An 18809-nucleotide genomic window follows, 5' to 3' on the forward strand; every position below is an offset into this window, starting at 1 on the left:
CATCCCCGCCTGCCATCCTTCACGTCTCGCCAGCAGCGCCCCGATCCTGCCGGGCTTTGCTCCATCCCAGGTCAGCTCCCCCTCTGCAGCCCGCGCCTGTCCCTGGCTGGTGAAGGGTCCCTATGGGGGGTGGGAGTGAGGTGCCGGGGGGCACCCACATCTACCTCTGCACTAATTTCATTCATAACTCCCCTGTTACACCAGCAACGATGAGGCTGCAGAAGGTGAGCAGGAATCAGCCTTCTGGAGGGGTCTGGCACTGCTGAAAGAGCTGTGGGGCTGCAGGATGGGGTGCTCATTTCTCCCAAAAAGCCATGGGTTTGCTCACATGAGCTCCAGGGGATGCAGAGGGGTTGCAGAACGCCGGGGGTGGTTCAGAGGGGCTGAATCCAGCTCGGAAAATTCAGAACTCGGCCTGGAAAGACCTGCAGCTCAGGCACAGAGCTGCTCTAGCACCAGCAGAAGGATGGGACCCACACTGGCAGGGGACCAGCCGAGCCCCTGCACTCAGCCTCTGCTCTCCTTCCGTGGCCGGGGACACTTCCAAGAACCCCTGATTTATGGACTTTCTGCCTGGAGAAGGGAACTTGCCTCCACGCCAGGGGGATGACCGTGGGGCTGAAGGAGAGGGAGATTTTTGGGATCCTGGGCACGGACACACGTCAGAGGGTGCAGAAGGGCAGGCAGGCAGTGCGGGGTGTGCAGCACAGCCCCTGCCAGCCCCAGCGCCCTGCTGCCCGTGCTTCTGGCAGCTGGAAACCATCAGCGAGTGGTGGGAAGGTGGAGAAACCAGTGCGGTCGGTGGGATGAGAGCAGAAGCTGCAGGGCAGGCTTTCTGCTCGCCCGCCCTTGCCTTTAAACCACGCCGCACAAAAGGACAGAGAAAGGAGGACAAAAGCTGGGAGTGGGAAACCTGTCAATAAGAGCTTAGCCAGCAGTTAAATTATAAGGAGTGAAAACGGCCCTCAGGAAAAGCGGCAGCTGTTTCCCTGCGCCCCTGGAACATCCCCGCCTCGCAGCGCGGGCAGCAGGGACCTCGGACGTGTCTGTGTGCGAGAGCCGCAGCGCCTGCAAGCTGTGCTGCAAGTCCCCTTTATTACGTACCATAAAACTCTATTCCAAGAACAATGCCCCGTAGCAGCGCAGATATAAATAATGATTACTGCAACACAATCACGCCTTGTCCGCAGCCTCTGCCTGGATGCTCGTGGCCGCCCCGCAGGCAAAGCCAGCACAACCCCAGGGTGATGCTGCGGCTCCCGTCCTGCTGCCAGCCCTGGCCCTGGCCTGGGGGGCTCCTGGGACCCTGCAAGGCACCGGGGGAGAAGGGCTGAAAGAGGACAAGGCGCTGGGGTTGCCTTCGCCTGCCTGATGCCATTCCCCTGCCCTGGGAGCCTGCCCCATGTGCCAGGCCAGGAGCAGCGTCGCTGCCTCTCGGCAGCCTCCGGGAGCAGCAGCCAGAAGCTCCCTGATCCCAGGGCTCTGTGCCACCTGAAGAAAGGCGTTCCTGCTTGTCCACTGCTCCATACCCATAATATCTTTATTTGACTCAAAATATCAGAAAAAAAATCATTTATTTCCCCGACTGTTCTCCTTATTTGTCAGGCGCATTGCTTTACGTCTGCTCGGGGTCAGAGGAGCAGGGATTTGCATGAAGCCCAGGTTTTTGCCACGTCTCCTTGGCTGCCCCATGCCCCGCTCCCACCCAGCCCCGCTCAGCTCTGCCGTGGGGCCACTCCTCCTGCCCGGGGACTCAAAGCCAGGGCACTGCTGGGCTCCGGATGTCACCTTCAAATGAAGTGGATGAAATCTGGGAGCCAAAGCCCCCAGCTGTGTCCCTTCAAGATCACAGGGCCCTTGGGGGCTGTGGGAGCCCAGAGCAAGCCGCAGGATGGGATGCTCCTCCTGGTCCTTGGCCGCCCCGGCCCCACCTTTGACTCGCAGCCCGTGTTCGCACTGCCACGATCCCCGTCTTGGCAGCGTTCGGGGCGGTGACTCAGTTCCCCAGCAATTTCAAACACAGCAACATCTGCTCCGGCACAGGATAATTAATGACTTTCTGGTTCATCCGCCGAGCAGAAACGCTCGGGCTCGCATCTCCAGCGTACTTGAAACACTTCCCCTCAGCAGCGTTTGGCTTCCCCTCATCGCCGCGCTCACAGGGGCGGCAGCACGGCGAGATTTGGGGGCTGCTGCTGGCTCAGGTCCCGCCGGCACCCCAGGGCAGAGCTGCATCTGTGCGTGATCACCGAGCACGGAGGGATGCTGGGGTTTGGACAGCACCACGGGCTGCGAGCCCAGCAGGGTGTGAAGGCTGCTGCTGGTCCGTGTGGGGAATCCCTGGGGGACCCGTGGGGGTGCTGCCCTGGTGCTCCTGCATGCCTCGGGGTGGCTGTGTGAAGGGACACTGCCTCGCCTCGTGCCCCACAGCGTCCCCAAACCTCCCCCTTACAGCAAAGTTAAGGCAGAGCGTGGGTTTGCCAAAACTGTGCAGAAACACCCACAGACCTCAGCCCAGCCAGGCCCACGGTCTCAGCTCTGTGCCTCACTCCTTCTGTTCACAAGGCATGGCTGCAAGATGCACTCAGGTGTGCTTGGAGGGCAGAAGGAGTGAAAATATGTCATATTTACCCCAAAGCAGGCACTCTGTGTGCAGAGCAGCCCGGGTGGGAGCGCAGCAGCACGGGGGTGCCCCCTTTAAACGGAGAGCTCCATCGGGGCTGGGTGGCACACACCGGCAGCCCTTCCTGACCCCCGGCTACACACACCCCATCCTTCTGGGCTTCCCTCTGCCTGCCCAGGCCCAGCACCCTGTCAGTGCCCACCTTGCTGGGTACCGGGTGCTGCTCAGCCGAGGTTTATCTCCAGCGGGGATCCAGAGCCGGAGCCATGTGGCCCGAGGGGGAGCTGAGGGACGTGGCCTGGGGAGCTGTCTCAGCACAAAACAGAGTGGAAGGGAAGAGCTGGCTGGGTTTGCTCCGAAGTAACATTATCCAGGCAGAGACAAGAGAACTGACAGGACGAGCTCCTTGCGTGGCCGGGCCGTAAATCTGTGCCGTGCGATTGCACAAGCGCTCTCTGGGCCAGGCGGGTCCCCGTGCCGTAACGCATCGCCGGGCTCTGCAGCCGGAGATTTAAGGCATGTGCCGGAGCCTCCAGTGCCCATCCATCACTCTGCAGTTACTTGGAGGCACGTCCCCGAGAGCTGGACGAAGGCTGCTGCCAAAGGGTGGGAGGCGAAATTTGTTGGCCCATGAGCAGAGCTCGGGCTAAGAAATGCGGACTCGGTGGGAGGATGCTGACAGCCTGGAGGACCACGGGTGAAGCAGACTGGGGTCGTTTGCCATCAGTTTTACGGACGAGGCCTCTCCTGTCTTTGCCCAGCCCCTCCAGCTGTTCTCTCGGGGTTTCTGTTTGAGGCTCGGGAATTCCTCGCTTTGGGACTGCCTCCCATGCGGCCGGGGCAGCCTTTGCCACAGCCACAGCCAAGAGCAAGCACAGGGGAATTTTGTCAGGCCCCCAAGAGTGCTTTTGTTTGCAGACTTTGATTTTTCCCCTGGCTGCAGGTGTGCTCGTTTTGCGGTCACCACCATCTGGCAGCCAGCAGCAAACGCCCCCGTTTGGACACCAGGGCAGAAAGTGCCCCAGCACCAGCCCCCACCCAGCCTTGGGGCTCAACTCAGGGCTCAGCCCTGAGCAGCACCGCAAACCCCTGCAGGCAGCCTGGGACGGGCAGCACAGAGCTCTGCATGGACCGAATCCCCGCGGGGGCGAGGGGCAGGGGGCAGCGGGTTTTGGGACCCTTTCCTCAAGCCCTGCTGCCAGTGACACGGGATCGGGGCACATCTGGGGGACGTGTCCCTTCTGAGCTGGTCCCAGCAGGGGGGCTCTGCGGGTCCCCCGGGGCCCTGGGACCTTCCTGCTCCTCAGTGCACCAGTGAGTCCCACACGGATGGCACGAGGATGAGGTGGGGGAGCAGGTCCCGTGTCCTGACTAAAAATTCGCTTTCCAGCAGCAGGGGTTAATTTTTACAGATTTTTCTGGACCCATAGCAAGCATTTGGAAGTGCTGGGGCAAGGAGGCTGGAAGGAGAGCTGTGTTCCCAGTGCAGATGGTTTGGGGAACTTAGCACGGAGATCAAAGCCGTGGTGGGAGTCTGCTCTCTAATCGGGACCACCTCGCTTCCCCCTCCCGCTGCCCCGGCTGTGAAATCCCGATTACGCACCCCTCTCCCCAGAGGTCCCACTGAACTCGGGCAAAGCTGCTTCGTGTGCGGGGCTGTCCTGCGGCTCCCACTGCTGCTCCCTGGGCTCCCAGCCCCTCAAAATGGGCTGAGGAAGGGGCCGCAGGGACCCCGATGCGGTGCCAGGCGGGGTCCCCGGACGCCCTCCCCACCTGCCAGGCAGTGCCGGGGGCACGGGGCTGTCCTGCCCCCACCGGAGCACCCGTCCTGCACCGGGCAGGGCTGGGCACCAGCACAGCCTACAAACCCAGCAGGGGACCCTCCTGGGGAGGGAGCAGCCCCTCAGCCCCCTCAGCCCTCTCCTCTGTCCCCAGGCTGCCTTGGGGTGCGCTCCCCATGTTGGGTACCCCAGGCGGGGGCACAGCTTGGCTCCAGGCTGCCCCAGGGCTGGGGAGTGCAGGCCGAGGGCTGCCCCCCCCGGCAGGGACCGTGTCCATTCCTCTCGCTGCTTCCCTCCTCGTGCACATCCTCTCACTGCCTTCTGTTGGCCAGAGAGCAGCGTCAGGCTGCAAGGAGCTGCAGATGCACTCGGGCTGCTCCCTTCACCCTGCTCCCTGCGCCCTGCGCCCTGCACCCTGCAGGCAGCCTCCCGGGCCGCAAGGGTCAGCACGGCTCATTCCTTGCTGGCAGTGAGGACGTGCAGCATCCCCAGTGCCAGCACCCAGGAGCCTGAGAGCTGTGGGTGCTGCTGTGCACTCGCAGGAGCACATCAAGGATTTCAGCGTCCCCTCGCCTCCTCCTCCCGCCTCCGGCAGCCCAGCAGAGCTCAACCTGCCACCCGCAGCACCGGGACAAGCTGGGATGAAGCTGCTCCTGCTCGTCCTGCCACCACTCTTCTGGGCTGCTACGAGTAAGTGGGTGTCCCCGCAGGGCAGGCAGAGCTGGGGGCGGTGGCAGGACGCCCGGCTGAGCTCCTGGCCAGGGGTCCACGGGGAATTTTGTGCTGGGATTTGATAGAGGTCCTGGCACACGGCGCAGTGATGCTTGCTGCCCCCAAACACCGTGCTGCTGGAGAAAAAATGCTGGTGCTTGAGGAGTTCCCTGCAGACCTCCTAACGCTGCCCTCCAGACTTCGCTGCTGCCTCCGAGCCCAGAGATAATCACAGGTCCTGGCTCTGCCTTTTAGCCAGGGGCAGGGGAAGGCAGCACCGGAGCAGATGCAGCACCAGGGCTGTGGGCTGAAAGGGGAGAGGGGAGGGGGGGGCAAACCAGATGAAAATGAAACTTTTTGTGCTGGAAGTTGGGGGTGTAAGATGATAAGCCAGGAGTTCTGAAGTGCTGCTGTTTGAGTCTGATTTGCTGTGCTTTGCTTTCAACAGCGTCCATGCAAACTGCTCCTCCCCTGCTGGCCCCGGGGGGGGCTAAGCCCCCTCCCCAGGCAGGCAGCTGGTTACTGCCAGCACCCCGAGGTGCTTCGCTGGGGGTGCACACAGCTGGGGGTGCTCCTGCGGGGTGTGGGGAGGGGGCTGCAGCCCTGGGCAGACCCCGTGGCACGGACAGAGCTGGGGCACCAACAGGGAACGGGACAGGGTGTGCTGCTGGCAGAAATCGGCTGCAAAAACCGCGTGTGGGTTTGTTTGCAGGCAGAGGTAACGTGGACACGGCGTGATGTGCTGCGTGTTGGTGTCTGGAGAGGTCACTTTGGAGATGTGTTTGTTGAACTGGGTGGGGAAATGTGCCCCGCGTGCAGGGGAAGCAGGTCGGGGCTTTGGGCTGCTCTGAGCCGGGTCTGAAGGGCGCTGGCTCTCCGGTGGGAAGCCTCCAGCAGCCCCGACCTCGCTGCTCTCGTTTCGTGCCGCCCTCACACTCACCCTGAAGCCCAGCAAAAGCTGCCAGAAGGTCCCCACGATGCGGCTGCGGGCTTAGGACAGGGCTTTGGGGTCTGCGGGGGAAGAATGAGCCTGGGGCCAGGTTTGGGGCTGGGGCCAGGTCCCCCGGCAGCAGCGCTCCCAGCTCCTCGGCTCCGCGTTTATTTCGGTCATGGCTGTTTTACGGGCGATGCGTGGGCTTCGTTTACAGTCCTGGGTGGCCCTCACGAAAGCTCAGCAGATGCCAGACCCAATCCCAGCTAAATTTGGCCACTTCCTCTCGCTGCTGGCTGCTTCCCAGCCGGGCAGAGCCGGGCAGGCAGGGGGCACGGCTGTGCCGCGGGGCTCGCGGGGGCCGCTCTGTCCCGCGGGATGCGCTCGGCTGTCCTCAGCCTCCTGCCTTACCTGAGGTGCCCACTTCTCCTCGGGTTTCTATTTATTTATCTATTTATTTCACCTTCCTCCCCGCCCCACACCGTTTTCCCTCTGGCTGCCCCCAGCCCCGGGGGGGCTGATGCAGAACCGGGCGCTGGGGCCGGGGCCTTGGCTGGGACCCCGCGACTTGGGCTGGTTCCTGAAGAAATCGCATCTGCCTCTGCTTATGTATATAAATATATATATGTATAAACTCTCCCTGCTCGGTATTTACATAGCTCTACACGCAGGCTCTCTGCAACGGGGACCTTGAGGCCCTGGAAAGGTTCCCGTTACCTTCTGCGGGTCCCACATAAATTCAGAGCAAGAGAAGAGCCAGAAAGCTGCGTGATGGAGCAGCGAGCAGCAGAGGACCTCCCTGCATGTCCAGAAATGCAACCAAGGCAGGAAACATCCATCAGGAGGGGCTTGAGCCCAGGGCTCAGCAGGCAGATCGGTTTCCATCTGCAGAGCCTGGACAGGATGAGGGAGATGCTTTCCCCATGGGGCTGCAGCAGAGCAAGGGTCAGGGGTCTTGCACCGTCCCTCTCCCTCCTGCTCTGCGTATCCTTCCTCTTTCATCACCCCAAATCCTCTGCTAAGGAGACAAGCTTTCCTTACAGATTTATGAGGAAGCATTAGGACAGTTAGTGAGGAGGAGCAATGCTCGCCTCACCCTGGTGCGGTCATCCTTGTCCCTTCGTCTGCCACTGGCCCTCTCTCTACAGGAGGAGATTGTCTTCCTTCATCTTCATCTTTACCCACGTAAGGCACCCATCACCATGCTGATGAGCTCTGTCTGGAGCCACTTGGATGGCTCTAGATGACTCCCAGCCCTCCTGGCCTGTCGCTGGGCACAGCTGCCATTTCGGTTAGCTTCTCCTGCACTTGTATTACTGGCTGTGATCTGCCAGCATGGGCTAAATATACAAAGCTCTCGTACCGAAGCATTAACGTTCAACAGGGCCACTAGAAACAAACTCGGGGTCGTGGGTGCGGACTGGGAGGAGAAGGGCAGCAGCCCTCCCCCAGCCCTGCTGCTTTCCGCCACGATCCCAGCTCGTGTGTGCTGTGCTATCGGCAGGAAAGAGATGGGCTTGCTCCCAGCCACAGCAACAGATGATCAGCATAAACGAATTTCCAGGGATACCGTTTTTGCAACGTTTAATGCAAGATGCCTGTTTTAAAGTTTCGGGCAGACGGTGAGCCCATCTGACAGTCGTTATGCGTGGCAGTGCTCGGCAGTAAGACCGTGGGTTGAGACGTGCCTAACGCAGAAGTACAGCCACAAACATTCAGAAAAACCTAAAATTACTGCTCCGTTTGCAGAAAGACTAGTCAAAGGGGGCACTTCCAAGCAGCAGTTGCCAGTGTACTGCACAAAAGAGGAAAAAAAAAGAGAGAGAGAGAGGGAGAATGAAGGAATTTTGGCAAAAGATGCTGAGTTTTAGAAAATGCTGGGTGAGTTTACACAGCCAGAGACTGCTCTGCCCGTTAGGGATGCCTGGTGGCGATCTCAGCAGAGGCAGAGGCAGAGGCAGAGGCAGAGGCAGAGGCAGAGGCAGAGGCAGAGGCACGGCACCGCTGTGCCCAGCCCCGCTCAGAGCCGCACCGTGCACGGCCCGTGGTGAGCTGGGCCCAGCCTCCCTGTGCCTCCTCAGGATTTCTGCCTCTCTCAGACCCATTCCCCATCACTCTGCATCCCTCTCCTCCCTCGTCTTGTATGGCAGACACTGGGGAGGGGGCAGGCAGCCGGCAGGGGGGCTTTCAGCCACTTGCAGCCTGCTTGCAGTCGCTGTGCCACACGCAGGCGTTTCTGGGCAGAAGGACGCTGTGTGTCCGAGAAAAGAAACGGTCTGCAACGGGCCATCAGGGCAGCACAGCCAGCAATGCACATCCACTGAGGGAGACAGGGAGAGGAGGTGCCCTGGGGCCGGTGCTGAGCTGCCGGGCTGCTGCAGGGCTGCAGCTGGGACGCGGTTGTCCCCATCTCCCGCCTGGGTCCTGCTGTCAGTGGGGCTGGCGAGAGGTGCCAGGACGTGTGCTCAGGGCACAAGGTCAGCCTGGGGAGTCCGAAGGCATCGCTGGCACCGCCTGCTCGGCCACAGGCTGCTTCCACCGCAGCTGCCGGTGCCGTGCCCGTGCCATCCTCCGCCCTGCCCGCCCCAGCGCCGTGCCGGGGCACCAGCCCCAAAACCACCCTTCTGACCCAGACGGGAACGTGGATGTGTGGTGCTCTGAGTCACATCCACCTCCACGTCACACCGCAGTGCTGCCGATGGGACGGCTAATGAGGTGTGTGTGTGAGGGAGGAAAGTGCTTGTAATTCAGCACGCCCCATTAGCCGGTGACGGGCTGGCGGTTGAAGAAAACCCTGGGCGACAAGCGGGGCCCCGCCGCGCAGCCCTGCTCCCTCCCGGGGCCGACTGCTGCCACTTCCCTGCGCCTGATCAAAGCGGGGTGTGGAAGCGTTTAGCTGGATCTGAGGCATGCCTCTGCCACGGGAAATCGCGGGGTATTTATGGACGGGGCCCTGGAGCTGGGGATCAGGGTGGCTCTGACGGAAAGGGCCCGGCAGAAGGGGAGCCCAAGCTGCCGGGACAGCCTCACACACTGCGTGGGGCTGGGACGGGGCAGGTGGGCTTTAAGCCATTAGGAGAATATCTGCCTGCATCTGCTGTGGGTGTTGGGGGATGTCCTACAGAGATCAGAGCTCTTTGTGGGGTCTGGTGGTGCAGGGCTCACGGGTGGCTTGGGGACAGCACGGGCACAAAGCGGGGTGCGACCCAGGAGCTCAGGTGCTGCCCGAGGGGAGCCGAGCACCGAGCACCTCCTCTTGCTTTGGCAGAGCCTCTTGTGACTCACCCCAGGGACAGCCACCCGTGTCCCCTGGGGCAGTTTCCTTGCGGCAACCTCTCCGTGTGCCTGCCCCAGGCCCTGCACTGCAACGGGGTGGAGGACTGCGACAACGGAGCCGACGAGGAGAACTGCGGTAATTGGCGAGCCCCTAGGAAGGGGGGGGGTCGTCGCTGGGAATAACCCCCTGGACCTGGGGATGCCAGGATCCAGGACCCTGAGGGCATTAGGGCAGAGCTGGGTCCATCCCTGGGAGCAGTGGCAGTGGGGGGAGCCCTGGACCTGCTTCTTTATCCAGCTGCTTCCTGGCTCTGGCATGAGTAACACACCCGGGCACCGTGGCCACGGGTGCCCCGTGCAGGAGATCATCTGGGTCCTGGTTTCATCCATCCCCGCACCCTGTCTCAAGGTTACCAGGGTTTTGCCCTGCCCAGATGTCAGCCCAGGCACGAGGAAGGATGCTCAGGCTGGGCATCCCGAGCTGCCAGGTGGAGGGGACGGTGCCGGGCCCCTTCCCCATGCCCTAACAGCGCTCCCCACCCGCAGTGGACAACAGCGGCTGGCTCTGGGACCTGGGCGACAAGCTGGCCACGCACAGCAGCGGCACGGCGGTGGAAGACGAGGCAGCCCCCTGCTGTAAGCCTCCTATTTGGGCTCCGGGCACCCCCCCCCCAGCTGTGTGTCCCCTTTGCCCCCCCAGCACACCCCCTCTGCTTGCCCGCAGCGCTGGAGCTGTTCCCGGCGCGGTGCCGGTGCTGGGGCCAGGCAGTGGACTGCACCGCGCAGGACCTCAGCGCTGTGCCCTGGGTCTCCCCCAACGTGACGAGGCTGTGAGTAGCAGTGGGACGTGCTCTTCCCTTTCCCCCCCCCAATAACCCGTGGCCCCCCAGGGCTGTTGGCCTCCTGTCACAGGGTTTTGGCTGCTCCGTGCAGGGCCAGAGGTTGGTGAGCCCCAGCTGCTTGTCACATGTAGTGAGGGCTGGGAGGGGAAGGAGAGCCTGAGAAAACTCATCCGTGGCAAATAGTGCTTGCAGATTGGGAGAGCAATTAGCAGTGCTGTGTTAACGAACAGCAGCTGCCTTGCATCTCATTTGTATTGCACTGGAGAAGGTGAAGCCTCGGCTGCCCCATCCTCCTGTGATAAAAGTTCTCTGGTCTCAGAATCTGGTTTCTTTATTTATTTTCCTCCCTCCCTCCTTCTCCCTTCCTGTTTTCCTGTTCAGGGACCTGAAGAAAAATAAAATCCGCTCTCTGCTGGACAGTCAGTTCGCCAGGTACAGGAGGCTGAGGAAGCTGTGAGTATCGGCCCTCTGCACCCTGCTGCACCAAACGGGGCGAGCAGCGGGTGGGCAGCTCAGGGAACAGGAGCGTGCACGTGTCAGGGAGGCTTTGCCGGGCTGTGCCATGGCTCTGCGTTAGCCCAGGCACTCCTCAGCCTTTCCTCACCTCCACTGCTCGGTGAGAGGAACAGAGCTGGAGGAACAACGATGCCATCGGTCCCCCTGTGCGAGTCCTGCAATGCTTCTCCAGACTAAGACCCCGAGAAAGTGTTTCTTTTCCACTCTGTTTTTCTGTTCCATTTTTAATAGATTTCTGCAAAACAACAAGATCCGCATGATCTCACCCAAAGCGTTCGCTGGGCTTTCTCAGCTCAAAATGCTGTAAGTAAGAGCTGCTGCGTTACGAGGCCCTGGGGAGGGAGCCGTGGGATGGAGGCAGCCCTCCGCTCCTCTTGGCACGCCAGGCTCGCAGCGCAGCCGCCCCCAGGCCTCTTGGGCTCCTTGCTCCTGCAAGAATCCGAACCAAGCCTGCTTTAAACTGGAGTAGGTGGGTGAACGTGGGGCAGGGCAGAGGCACCGGCACATCCCACGCATCAGTCCCTTCCCCTCCCACATTTGCCTGCCTGATCCAGGGCCCTGCACTGGAGCTGCGATGGGAGAGGAGCCGTGGGTGCTGGCAGCGGGGGGCACGCAGGCTCCTTGGGAGCTTTAGCAGAAGCTGGGGGACCTGGCAGCAGTACCAGATCATTTTCCTTCTCTGCTTGTTCCCAGGTTCCTCAGCCACAACAAGATCTCCCAGCTGAAGCCCCAAATTTTCGAGGACCTGCAGCACCTCGAGTGGCTGTGAGTGCCCCCTGGTTCTGCCCCCAGTGCGTGATCCCTGTGCACTGTGACACCAATTCCTCGGGGAGGGGGGATTAATGAGGCCGGGGCTTGTCCACCATCTCATTACGGGTGTCAGATGGAGGCTGCTCTACAAGGTGACTCCCCTCCCGAGCGTGCAGGGATGGCCCAGCCAGCAGGGCAGGTCTGCTCCCCGTCAGGTTTCCCCTTATTTGCCATGGGACCAGCGCAGTTATTCCTTAAATCAAAGAGGGAGAACAGAATGATGAACGACTCACGGAGGGTGGTCCGTGGCGCAAACAAGCCAAAGGGCTTTTGAGAAGCCAAGCACGGCCCTGAATTCCCCGGGTGGCTTTTAATTTATCGTTATTTCACAGCAGAGGAGAGGAAAAATCCAACAGGCCCTGCCTGTGAAGGAATCCAGGCTCTGCAGCTGGAGCCCATGCAGGATTCACGGGGAGCAGGATGGGATGGGGGAGAACCCCCACCCAGGGGTGGCACCGGGGGGACCTGCAGGGCAGGAGGGGCAGAGGCAGCTCCCCGGGCACGGCGTGGTGCTCGGCGTGCTCCTGGTGCCAGCAGCCTCCCGCTGCCTTCCTCGCCAGCGGCCGGTGCCCATCTCACTCCTCCTCCTCCTCCTCCCGCAGGATGCTGGACAACAACAGGATCGCCAGGATCGCCCCTGCTGCTTTTGCCGGGCTGAGGTCCCTGTACTTTCTGTAAGTCCTCCTGCCCCCTTTCCAGGCTCTGCCCCCTTCCTTGGGGCATAGCCGAGGGTGCTGCGGCTTCCTCGCCTTCCCTGGGGCGCGAGGGATAACTCTGCAGGGCACATCCCTGCCCTGCTGCCGTTTCCAGCTTCTGGCCAAGGACACCCCGTTCAGCAGGGCATTGTCCTGAGGTATCGCCCCTTGTGCGAGCTGTTTGAGCACCAAGTGAGATCAGGGCTGTCCGTAAGGTCCGGCCGCTTCCAGGAGGGAAGTAGGGGATAACTGACTGGCTTTGGCCACCGTAAGACAAATTTTGCAATCACTCCAGCGTGATTTTAATGCCTTCCCCACCTCCACAGTGCAGATCAGAAACTCTGGCAGCAGCTTGGAGTCAGAGTAAGGGGAGAAGTCTTGGCTGTGAGACTGGAAAAAACCCGTGTGTGAGCGCACACACACACACACTCACACATCTGCCCGAGCTTTGAGCTGCGTTCCCTGAGCTTGCACCTGCAAGGGAAGAGCTGCAGCTGCTGGGGGCTCCATCACTGCTGGCACTGGTTGCAAAAACCCCAAAATTGGGTGCAGGGTACTGAAGTAATTTGTAGGGCTGGGGCTGGGGAGCCACCGGGGCCGGTGGGGGCCCTGGCTGGGGATTTGGGGCCATGAGGGAGCTGGTGCAGGGACCCCAGTGCTGTGGTGCTTGGGGTGGCACTCAGCATCTGGGTGCCTGTCCCCGCTGTCCACAGAGCGAGCCGTGGGGCAGTGCCCCCACCCCGGGCTGCATTCCCATGTCACGGGCAGGGGAGCCGCTCTGCTCGGTGACGTAGCTTGTTTATCCTGCTGCTTTTTTTAACAAATCGAGCTAATAAACTGCGGTCACACGAAGTGCACCAAGGAGCACTGTGCACGCAGGCGTGTGCAAAAGTTGCTGAGAAAAAATGCCAGAAGGGATTCGTGCTATAAATCTGCCCTCGCTGCCTGTCACTCCCGGGTCACTGTGGTTCCACGCACCTTTCTCCATGGGCAATGCCCCTCAGCTCCCTGGCAAGGCTGTCCCACAGCCACTAAGTGTGACCTGTATCGGTACCACCACATCCCAAAGGCAGCGAGTGAAGCTCTGCACCTCAGTTAAGGTGCATGCACCAGCCCTTTGCCCTGGGCAGTGGTGGTGAAACCACTGCTGGCACCACAACTGGGATGCAGGGAGCTGGTGCCACCAGCCCTGAGCTCGCCCCGGGCACTGCTGTGAGCTGCAGCCCTGCAGGGAGGCCGGGCACCGGCAGAAAGCCCTTGGGATGCATCCTGTGCAGTGCTGTGACCCCGTTTGTCTCTGTCCCCTCCCCGCAGGTACATGCTGAACAACTCCCTGGCTAAGATACCCAACACCTCCCTGTGTGCGGAGATGCCGAAGCTGAGCTGGCTGTGAGTACCTGGCCTTGGGTCCGGGGCAGGCGCCGCTCCCCGGGCTGGATGGAGGGGGCTGAGGGTTCCCAATGGGGACGGGGACGGGGAGGCAGCCACACAACCGCCTTTCCTGCAGGGATCTGGAGGGGAACAGGATCCGGGCGGTGCGTGGGGCCGTGTTCCAGGAGTGCCACAAGCTCACCGTGCTGTGAGTACCCCAGGGACACCCCTTGGTGGGCTGGGGGCGGGGGGGGGGCTCTGCTCGGACCCCTTTTCCCTCTGCTCTGGGCTAGGCAAGGGGCTGTGTTTCAGCTGCTAGGCGAGGGGCTGTGCTTCATGTGAACAGTTTTGCTCCATATTTGTATTGCTGTCGGCTTCATGAATTTGATACCAGCTCTGTGGGGACCTGATGGGGCACCCCGGGGCCGTGTCCAGCAGCTGTGGGTCCGGAGGGGGGTTTCCCCGCCAGCAGCAGCCTGGGGCTGCCGGAACCGAGCGGGGTCAGAGGCAGGGCGCAGCACGGAAAAAGCTTCCCATGGTGCGCAAGCAACGAGGCTCGCAGCCAGCCCAAAGCCTTCCGCTGGCATCCAAATCCCCTAAAAATATCTCTGAGGAGCGCCATAAACTTTGTGAGCTGGCTCTGTGTGTCAAACCCCGAGCGGCTCTGCTTGCTGCCCCCCTGCCCGGGGCCTGTGCCGCTGCAGGGCTGGGGCTGTGCTGTGCCGCGGGGCCTCACGCAGCCTTCCTGGGGCTGCCAGAGGAAAAGAATTCACCCTGGTAATGCCCAGGCCTCTCCCGGGGTGTCCCCGTGTGTGATGGCTGTACGTCTCCCAGGGGGATAGATACGGCTGGGCTCGGTGGGGCCGGGGGCACCCCAGGGACGTGTCCCCCCGAGCGAAGCACCCTGAGTGCCAGGTGATGCTGCAGATGGTGCGCGAGGCTCCGCTGCATCCACGCTCTCCTCCTCCTCCTCGCTCAGGGTCCTGCGCAGGAACAGGATCAGGTGGATCCAAGGGGGGACGTTTTCCAGGCTGAACAGGCTGGTGGAGCTGTAAGTGTCCCCCCGTTGTGTTCCCTGAGCCCCAGCTGCTGCGGGTGGGGGTCCCTTGCTCAGGACCCGCTGTGTGGGGGCTGTGTGCCCCCTGCCCACCCTGTGCGGCCCGGTGGTGCTGGCACAGCGGGCGCAGAGCCTGCAGGCAGGTGGCCTCATGACTTCTCAAACACTGCCCTGCTCTGCCAGAGACCTGTCCTGCAACGGGCTAGACGAGCTCCCAGCATCGCTGTTCAATGGCCTGGCCGACCTGCAGCAGCTGTGAGTACCGGGCACCCTGCCACCATGGGGAGGGGGCAGCCAGCACCCGGCCCCCGCGAGGCGCCGCGCAATTCTGCTCCGGGGCTGTGCGCCCTTCCTGGGGGTGGGGGGTGCTGGGGAGAAGCCAGAAAAGCCTCCCCTCTGTCCTCACTTTCAGCTCCTCTGATAGCTCCAGGTGGGAAAAACAGCATCGCTTTCCTTCCTTTCAGGAATATTTCCTACAACCCCTTGAAGGAGATCTTCCCCGGGCAGTTTGAGAGCCTGCCCCAGCTGCAGTCCCTGTGAGTCCCACGGCGTCCCCAGCCCTGCAGCACCGAGGCCAGCCCGGCAGCTCCCAGCCTCCCCTGCCCTGCTTTTGCCTTGCAGGAGCCTGGAGGGGCTGGAGATCCCCAACATCCACAACCTGACCTTCCACAGGCTGGCCAACCTCTCGCACATGTGAGTGGAGGGGCTGACCCCAGCTCGCTCCTGGCGCTGACCAGGCGGTGCCAGCCCCCGCGCACGCCGTGCCTGCAGCTCCCCGTGCAGGACCCCCTGCCGGGGCAGCGGGGGCGTTTATCCCCCACCGAGCTGCAGATTATCCCCCCCAGGGCATGCCACATGAGGATCGATGCACACTTCTGAGCGTGCATTGCACGGGCGGTGCGGGAGGGGTGGGCTGTGTGGGGTGAGGTGCGCACAGCGCCGTGTGCCCGAGTGTCCCCTCCGAGGTGCCTGGGCCCGAGGTAACGGCCCAAGGACAGCAGAGACGGGCAGGAAGGCCGGGCAGGCACCAGGCAGGCACCGCACACGTGGTGGAAGCACAGCCGAGGAGCCAGCTGGGAGTGCTGGGGCTCTGCTTTGGAAGGATAGAAAAAAAAAAAATCATTAATTATCTCCAGATGCACATTTTAGAGTACCTGTAATGAAAGACAACCGTACATCTTCCCTTCTGTAATTGGTCTGTTTGGGCTGTAAATACGGCACATTTTCTACCTGACTTGCTAATAAGCAATCATTTTCTCCCCTTTTATCTATAATTAAGCAGAAACGAGCCTTGCATTGCAGTTTTGTAGTCATTTTCTAATGCGGAGTTTTACTAAGCTTGTAAGGGATTGCTTTTATAAGGCTTGAGAAGATTAATCTGAAATAATATGCAGGGGAAAAAATCTGAATCCCTGCTAATGGAAGTTGAGAGACCTGAACAAGGGAATGGTTTTTAAATGTTTGTGAGCGGCAGGGCTGGAGGAAAACTGGAGCACTGGGGGTGCTGGAGGAGGTGGCTGTGGCAGCAGGAGGGCCGTGCAGGCCGGGTGGCAGCCAGCCCCTTCCTCCCAGCAGCTACTTCAAGAAGTTCCAGTACTGCAGCTCCGCGCCCCACGTGCGCAGCTGCAAGCCCAACACCGACGGCATCTCCTCCTTCGAGCACCTCCTGGCCAACATCATCCTGCGCGTCTTCGTCTGGGTCATCGCCTGCGTCACCTGCCTCGGCAACCTCCTCGTCATCTGCATGCGCTCCCTCGTGGCCACGGAGAACAGCCAGCACGCCATGGCCATCAAGTCCCTGTGCTGTGAGCTGGGAGCGCTGGGGAGGGCACGGGGGGGGGTCTCCAGCTCACACCACCCCAAACCAGCATGGCCAGGGCCCGTTGCTGCCCGCCTTTCTTTTTATGCCTTTGCCAGGTGTGCTCCTGGCACGTCTCAGCTCCTGCCCGTGCTTATAAGCACCGTGGGGCAGCTCTTCTAACACGTGCCCACAGCAGCTCTGCGGTGGCTTCGTGGCCCTGCAGGGCGCTGACTGCCCGCTGCAGCTGCCCCCTCACCCTGCCTTGCCTCCCCCCAGGTGCAGACGGGCTGATGGGCATCTACCTCTTCGTCATCGGCGCCTTCGACCTCAAGTACTCGGGCGAGTACAACAAGCACGCGCAGGGCTGGATGGGCAGCCTGCAGTGCCAGCTGGTGGGCAGCCTGGCCATGCTGTCCTCCGAGGTGTCCGTCCTGCTGCTGACCTACATGACCCTGGAGAAGTACTTCTCCATCGTCTTCCCCTTCAGCCACCACCGTGCGGGCAGGAGGCAGACCGTCTCGGTGCTGGCCGCCATCTGGCTCCTGGGCTTCTCCCTCAGCCTCGTCCCCCTGTGGTGCAGGGAGTCCTTCGGCAACTACTACGGCCGGAACGGGGTTTGCTTCCCGCTGCAGTCCGACCTGGGCGAGCGGCCCAGCGCCAGGGGCTACTCCACCACCATCTACCTGGGTGAGGCCCTCGGGATGGGGATGGGGATGGAGAGGGGCAGGACGGGGTCCCAGTGGCAGGGGGTGGCTCAGCACACTCGGGTTTGGGGCGAGCCCTGGCTGCGGAGCTGCCTCTGCCCCCTCTAGTGGGGAATGGGACCAGTCCTGCTGAGCCATGAGCCCAGCCGAGGTGCTCGGAGGGAAACCTCTTCCTCTCCAGGCTTGAACCTTGCAGCCTTCGTCACCATCGTCTTCGCTTACACCGGCATGTTCTACTCCATCCGCGTCACCGCCTCCAGGACTGCCCAGCGGAGCGTCTGCTCCCGGGAAGTCGCCATTGCGAAGCGCTTCTTCTTCATCGTCATCACCGATGCGCTCTGCTGGATTCCCATCTTCCTCCTCAAGCTGCTCTCCCTGCTGCAGGTGGAAATACCAGGTGAAGGACCCGGCCGGGCCCACTGCTGTCAGCCCAGAGCCCCTGGGTGGGGGCCCCTCGGTGTGGGTGCTGCCAAGGTTGGGTGTCTGAGTGCAAGGGGTGAGCATCACCCATCCCAAGGTGGACCCTGGCTCCCCAGAGAGCAGCAGTTGTGACCCTCCCATGGCCATGAGCTTGGAATTGGGATTGCCCCCGTCTGTGGCAGGGGTGGGTTCCCCCAGGCAGGGCCCTGGCCGCCTAACGCCGTGTCCTCGTTGGTGGCACGCAGGCACCGTCACCTCCTGGGTGGTCATCTTCATCCTGCCCATCAACAGCGCCCTCAACCCCATCCTCTACACCATCACCACCGCCCCCTTCCAGGAGCAGCTGAAGGGCTGCCTGCAGGCCAAGCAGTCGGAGCAGTCCCAGAGGAGCTCCGTGCTGGCAGTGCTGCACACCAGCACCGCCTGACGCTGCCCGGCGGCACGAGGATGCCCCAGGGGATCCCCACATCTCCCCTGTCAGAGCTTCCCCTGTGGCAGGCAGTGGCTGTGCCATGAAGGGCATGAGCACCTCGAGTTCAGCTGCTTGTGTGGGTCTGGGGGCTTGGGGGGCAGGGGGTGCCCCCAGGCAGTCCCCCTGCCTGACCCCATGGGGGGCTCGGCTCCTGCCGCCCAACTCACGGCTGCTCTCGGGTGACTTCTTTGGCCTCCTTCTGCCAAAATGTTGGACGTGGGGCCTGATGGCTCCAGCCACCAGGTAAAAGCAGTGACCAGCCCCACGAGGTCCCGGGGCCGGGGAATCGGCCAGCAGCACCCTCCCAGCACCAGCCAGCAGCTATCGTTAGTACTTTATTAATTACACGGACGGGAAGAGCAGCCCCCATCCAAGTCAAACAACCTGCTGCATATGATACAAAACGAGGAGTAGTCCCTTAAATACAAAACACGGCTTTGAAGTGAACATCGCCTGGCGCCGAGCTCTACCGCCGGAGTTATATATTAATATTCCAACTGTACAAGTATTTATAGGTAGAAAAAAAAAAAGAAACATTTAAAAAAATATTAGGAGAAAAATCACTCCCTCAAAAAAGTTAGTTATATTTTTATATATATATATAAAATATATATATAAAAACAAGAATAGACTGGGTTGTTTTTTTCACCATGAGGCAGACAGGATTTGTTATGGCAAAACTGGCATGGGGAATTGCTCCCGCACGTGGGTCGTGTTGCCTTCCAGTTGGAACGACGTCGAGTAACTTGGGTCCCTGCCGAAATGGAGAAACCAGGTCAGGTCCGAGTGCTGGCAGCGA

At 61.5% G+C, this 18809-nt stretch overlaps 1 protein-coding gene across 1 annotated transcript; it reads left to right on the top strand.

Annotated features, from left to right (window-relative positions):
- Positions 1-5045: 5045 nt before the first annotated feature.
- Positions 5046-17965, top strand: LOC116494534 (relaxin receptor 1-like). Its single transcript, XM_032196450.1, has 18 exons — positions 5046-5094; positions 9315-9458; positions 9869-9958; positions 10047-10152; positions 10546-10617; positions 10912-10983; positions 11374-11445; positions 12093-12164; positions 13500-13574; positions 13693-13764; positions 14536-14607; positions 14797-14868; positions 15078-15149; positions 15235-15306; positions 16189-16418; positions 16691-17101; positions 17300-17515; positions 17784-17965. Exons 1-18 carry the CDS (start codon positions 5046-5048, stop codon positions 17963-17965), a joined length of 2151 nt encoding a protein of 716 aa, XP_032052341.1.
- Positions 17966-18809: the final 844 nt, after the last annotated feature.

Source organism: Aythya fuligula, chromosome 13 (assembly GCF_009819795.1).
Source record: "Aythya fuligula isolate bAytFul2 chromosome 13, bAytFul2.pri, whole genome shotgun sequence".
NCBI classification, from domain to species: Eukaryota; Metazoa; Chordata; class Aves; order Anseriformes; family Anatidae; genus Aythya; species Aythya fuligula.